The sequence below is a fragment of the Anneissia japonica genome, unplaced genomic scaffold, assembly GCF_011630105.1.
Source record: "Anneissia japonica isolate Jap-2015-1 unplaced genomic scaffold, ASM1163010v1 scaffold1487_len315116_cov162, whole genome shotgun sequence".
In the NCBI taxonomy this organism is placed as follows: Eukaryota; Metazoa; Echinodermata; class Crinoidea; order Comatulida; family Comatulidae; genus Anneissia; species Anneissia japonica.
Genome location: NW_022732104.1, coordinates 146111 through 152202, shown reverse-complemented (window position 1 = coordinate 152202; position 6092 = coordinate 146111). Strand labels below are relative to the sequence as shown.

At 33.7% G+C, this 6092-nt stretch overlaps 1 protein-coding gene across 4 annotated transcripts in view; it reads right to left on the bottom strand.

The window, feature by feature from the left end:
• The window catches only part of LOC117115586 (von Willebrand factor D and EGF domain-containing protein-like), a 59577-nt gene that overhangs the window by 21930 nt on the left and 31555 nt on the right, over window positions 1-6092 (bottom strand). For all 4 annotated transcript variants that reach the window (XM_033259445.1, XM_033259444.1, XM_033259442.1 and 1 more), the window contains 2 exons: window positions 3567-3817; window positions 2913-3147 (listed from right to left, as the gene is read on the bottom strand). In XM_033259445.1, coding sequence (XP_033115336.1) covers window positions 2913-3147; window positions 3567-3817 — 486 coding nt within the window. The remainder of the gene's footprint in view (window positions 1-2912; window positions 3148-3566; window positions 3818-6092) is intronic.

The following is a 6092-nucleotide window of genomic DNA, read 5'->3' as shown; positions in this document are numbered from 1 at the left end:
CCATTTTAAACATTAATGACAAATGAATATACCTGTCTCTTATACACATCTTAACAGGCGCGGGGGGTGTGGGCAGGGTGAAAACTTCCCCTCCCCTGACGGATTTTACCGGGCTGACCAACCCGTCGTAATAAGAGAAAAGAAAGAGGGGAGAGGGAGGGAAACAGAAAGAGGAGGAAAAGGAAAGAAAAAGAGAAAAATAAAGAATAAAAAGGAAGATATCATAATGACCAGACTCACAACACCCTGCAACCCCTTCTCCACTTCATAACTCCTTTCATCTATGCTGCCCGATGGCGTAACCACTGGGGGATAAGGGGAAAATATCTATCTTTGAAAAATCTTCCCCACCCCTTTATAAATGCCCTTTTCATCCCCTGAAAATGCCTAAAAACTCAAATTTTAGGGAGTTTTCATCAATTCCAACGAAATTAGAATTAAAAACACCGGGGGACAAGGGAAAATATCCATCTTTGGAAAATCTTTCCCCACCCCTTGACAAATGCACCCTCTGAAAGTGCCTAAAATTCTCAAATTCTTTGCGCGAATTTCTTGTTACGGTAGGCCAATTTCCTCTATAAATTGCACATTTTAGGGAGTTTTCATCAATTCCGACGAAATTAGAATTAAAAACACAAAAATATTTTGTGTTTTTAGGGCTTTTTTAGGTTTTTTCTTTTAAATTATTTAAACACATAATAGTCCCAAACTCAAGAAAGACAAATTTAAGATATATTGTTTTAACCTAAAAGAAGGGCCTCGTGTATTGATGGTGAAAGAATATGTTTTTAATAAATAAAACCATGATAAAAATGCTTATAGTTAGTTTCAAACACACGTGTGTGGCCTATATTATAAATAAGATAAGCCCTATGTCGTATTGTTTTCTATATGGGGAGTGGCGTGGGGTGGGTATGGTAAATTACTAACCGGGAAAATAAATACCCACTCTGACCCAAGACGCCTGTTGCGCGCCTGGTGTTAGCGCAATTGTGTGCCCTTTCTGCGGACAGGGGATGTGCCCCCCTCTGAAGCTGGAAACCTTGTTTTTCCAAAATAAATTGATGCAATTTGCTATTATAGGCCTAATCAATAAATTCCTCATCAACCGATATAACCTTAAACATTCTTGGAATTGACATAACATTACTGATGTCGTACACACCCTTCAGTGTGAAATGTGGCTCTCTTTGCAAGCACATCTAACATCTAAGGAAAGAAGAGCTTAGATTGGTACCGGATAAAATAATTTTGTTATCAACATTAATACATTATGCTAATTTTCATCTTTGTAAGCGCATAATATAGTGCAAATTATTTCTGTGACAGTCTTTTGAAGTGTGTAAAGCTCCATTTTATCCCATACATAGTCAAAATATTGGGGGGGGGGATGATACAATGGACCATCCCCCCAACCCTTGTCAAATATTGGGGGGATATAGCCCCCATCTTCCCGGGATCTACGCCTATGCATGCCGACTTGCCGATCGGTTAGCGTGAGCCCTGACTGAACTCTGCAGAAACTTCACATCGAACTTCGCATGCGAGGTAAAACAAATGTCGGAAAAATTTTTCTTTGACGCATGCGCATTTGCATAAATGTCTACACACACGCACACACACACACACACTACACACAATAAAATACAAAGGAAAAATGAAGAGTGATTACAATTGTTCCTATTGCATTACATGCATAGGAACTAAAAATAAGCGGCGTTTATTTAATACATATCCATTTTACATACACACATATTTTTTTTTTCAATTTCAATTCTTTATTGAGACATAAACGACTCCCTCGAATAAATATCCCTCAAAACCACATTCTCAACGGGGCGTTTATTCAAATAAATACGGTAAATGCTGGGGCTCCCAACGTAAATGCAATCACTAAAGAGCATTGATTCCTTTGTGCAATCCAAGCACAACTTGAGTCATTTTTTTAATCAGCAGAGGCCTCTCAAATGGAATGAGAGGTAAGAAATCCATTTTAAGTAAGGAACAATACATGTTTTCTGCAGTCTAGCATGGGTGTAGGGACGTTTCCAGAGGATCAGTAACTAACCGTAACTTTATGAATGGTGCAACGTTTATCCAAATAATTACAGCAGAAGTCTCTGAGTTCTTACATTTGATGATGAATTTCTGAATTACAATACTGTATCATTGACCCCTTATCTGATAATCATAAGTGGAATTAGTGTATGTTGGCCCCAGGTTCAAATGAATTGACACCCAAACCAATAAAGATTAAATAAAAAATGACATCAAAAAGCCTTTTTGAGTTGGTGTCCGGAAATGTAATTAATTCACTGTTGATCTCAAAACCAACACATCACAGACTTAAATTAATTGATGCAACTGCAAAGTTGTCAAATGCAACTTTCCAAACTTTTTCAACAGGATAATTGAGCATATTGAAGGATAGTTTTAAAATTTCAGCCAACATATTCAATCTAAAATGTGTCAGCCATTTTCGTGTATTGTTTACTACCTCAGCGTAAAACACATACCAGCAGCTAATGTCTAAATGACAAAATAATCAATCGATCAATAGGGGATTTATATGGCACATGTATCTGTCATCCATAGGGCCGATATCCATATGGCTTAAGACGCTTTCAATACGATTAAAGAATGATCTTCTTTTATTAATTTATTGTGAAATGTAACTTAAGTAGTATATTGGTAATGAAATATATTTTCAGAATTAATTTAGCATTTTTGTGATTGAAATTGCATAAATTACTGATAAGATTCGAATAAGTTAAACTAAACTAATTATATTGTATTTCATATAGCAATAATAACTTTATAAACATATCTATCACCCCAGGATAATTAAAAATCCTTCATTAGTTATTTGTTTAGTTTATACGAAACAACTGCGCAGTAATTTCCTGCCCTACCTGTGTATCCATCATCACAATGGCAATAGAAGATACCATCGATAGAAAAGGAGCATGAACCGTATTTGCAAGGGTCTGGACGGCAGGCATCGACTATCAAATCGTAAGCAGTAGGACCTTCACAGTGTGGACCATTAAAACCGTCTCGGCAAATACAGACAACATCCATTTTCTTGTATTCTTTGTCAGACATACACTTGCCGTCATTTTGACAGGGGCATTCCATAACATTTACCTGTGTCATGTCATAATAAAGCAATCACAGTCAAAGCTAATAAATATTACCGGTACTGTAATCTTTAGGTCTATAGGCAGTGGCAGTAGTCAGTTAATTGGCGCTTTATAAATTCATATAGGGCCCTATTATTATTATTATTATTATTATTATTATTATTATTATTATTATTATTATTATTATTATTATAGGGCCCTATTATTATTATTATTATTATTATTATTATTATTATTATTATTATTATTATCATCATTATTACACCAGTCATAAACCAACAATGATAGGATTAAGACAATGTCATCCAATCAGAATTGGTGTAAGACTGGTGTAACAATAGCCACCGCATTTTAAACATTAATGACAAATGAATATACTTTTTGTTACATGTGATAAAATACCCTTCAAATACGATAACTCACTTTAATAACTGAGCTCACTATGGCGCCGCATTTGTCAGTCGCGGTTACCGGTATCAGCACTTGCTTAACTTCCTTTGGCACCCATAGTAACTTGCCATCGGTTGCCAACAAACTTACACCATCTTCTTTCCCAAGGATGTCGTAAACAATGACGTCACCGTCTAGATCAGAAGCCTCCAACTGGTACTCAAGTGTATTACCAGCGAACACAAATAATGGAGGAGGGACTGGAAAGATTGGTATCAAATTATCTGTGAAAAAAATAGTTAATTTTTATCTATTGGCAGGTCTTGATTTCCCAATTTTTTTTTTCTTTTGCGTGAAGCAATTACTACAATCTTATTTTTTTATATAACCTATACTGTACTCTAATGTGTTTACTACATCTAATTTTTTGTATCGAACATTTTTTTAAGAGTTATATTACGTCATTTTTGCCAGAAGAACTTAAAAGTGGTATTACAAGATTCAGTAATATTTATGTTTTTAATTCCATTGAAAGTAAATCACGTAGCATTTTAAATGTCTTCAATTATTGATCAATTAATTAAAATAAAGTCAAATAGTTGTATGATCAGCATCAAATGATACACTAACCAAAAAAAAGTCATTCTTTGTTAATCACAAACTTGTAGGCCTACTACAACATTTCTAAAAATGATCTGCCGGCCTATATCTACTTAAAATATACGGTACCGTAATTTAAGGCGTTTTATTATTGTATTCTTGAAATGTCAATGAAATTATTATCAATTTTGATATTTTGGATTATGCGGACTCATGCCATATTTGTTTCCTATCATAATTGTTGCTAATTGAATAGTAAGGTCGATGAGTTGAAGGTTCGTAGACAGTCCAACTCATTGCCAAACATATGCTTTATATATTATAGAATTTTATTTGTTGATTAATTTACTCCATCAAATGTACCCATTACTTTGAACATTGCTTATTTATGATATGACAGTAATCATTATTGACATTTTATAGCTATTGTTGATGAGTGGGCAGTGCCAGCGGATTGCCTTAAGCCTATACCAATTTTATTATTACTTAGTCTATAAATAAAACGAACTAAAAAGAGATGCTTCGGGATTGCGTGTAACTACAGATAGGCTAATGCTTGTATTTCCTCGTCCATTTCCGAGGTTTTCCTCCTGTCTTTCATAATTTTCAATCAAAGTTGTAATGTTCACAGAATGGACACTTTTTTAGGCCGAATGCCAGTATAATGTCATTTCTAATTAGGTGAAAATTTTAAGTCAATAAATTTCATTCCATGTCATGGCTTATTGGCACATGTTACGTCATAGGAAAGAATGTTGTAAAATCAATAAAACAAGAATAAAAACATTCACTTATTTTACAATAAATTTGAAGAAAATTCTATTAATCTCGAAAGATACATTCCGACGAAGTCGTATTTGATTGATACTTGTTTTATTTACGTATAGGCCTATCATGTAAAGTGTTTGACACTAATTGACCATGCATAAAACATTTGGAGTAGAATCACAAGAAAGGTTTAAGTCAAATTTATCAAATTAGATCAGAGTTGGCTGAGATTCGTACAGGGTTTCCAAGGGCCTTGTTTTGGCTCTTAGGTTTCTTCTTATATATATAGCCTACGTAAATACTCATTATGCAAATTATGTTTATATTATGCAGGTGAAAATTCTACTTTGTTCCCATGTAAATTCAATTTCATTTTTTATAAACAAGTACATAATCATACAAATAAAAAATAAAACAGACCAGACTAATATTTTCAATGTATACACTTTAAAAACAGCGCTGAGGTTTTAAACACTAAATCTGATATCATAATATATAACTACATAAGCACATTTAATGCTAAACAGTTCAAGATTCTAAACACGAAAGCCTATGTCTAACCTTTAGCTTTAAGTTTTAAAATGTGCCACCAAAGGATGACAGGATTACGTAGAGCTATTGTTGTTAATGAATGTAAAGTTTGGTTCTGAAAAAAGAGGCTTTTCATTACACTAAATGCAAAACACATTAAGCTTATACATTTATTTGGCAGATTTGGAAAACTGAGAAACAAACTGAAGATACACTTATTGTGCAGGAAACAGTTATTCAAATAATAAAGAGTCTGTGAAATATCTTAGTATAGAAATCTAAGAATATGTCTCAATACAATTAAATGGAAAGAAATTTATCGCCAAGGCTAACACAAGACCAAAATGTTCACAGTAGTCCTATATCTTCAAGTTTTTATCGTTATGAGTATATCGCTCGAAGGAAAAAGGTAAAAAAAAAATGCAAACACCTGAAAACATAATGTTTAGATTCATCAAGATGGTTGGCCAGTTGTTCCATGCAGTCTAATTAATTGTTAATGCCTAAATTAGCTACTTTCGTTTTTGCTACAATTGTATGTTCAAAACACATTTTTTAGCAAAGAAATGCTACACAAAATTAAACGACGGAAGCTTCACTTATATCTTGCTCTTGTACTATGATTGAGACATAAAAGAAAAACAATAATGCGTTCAATTC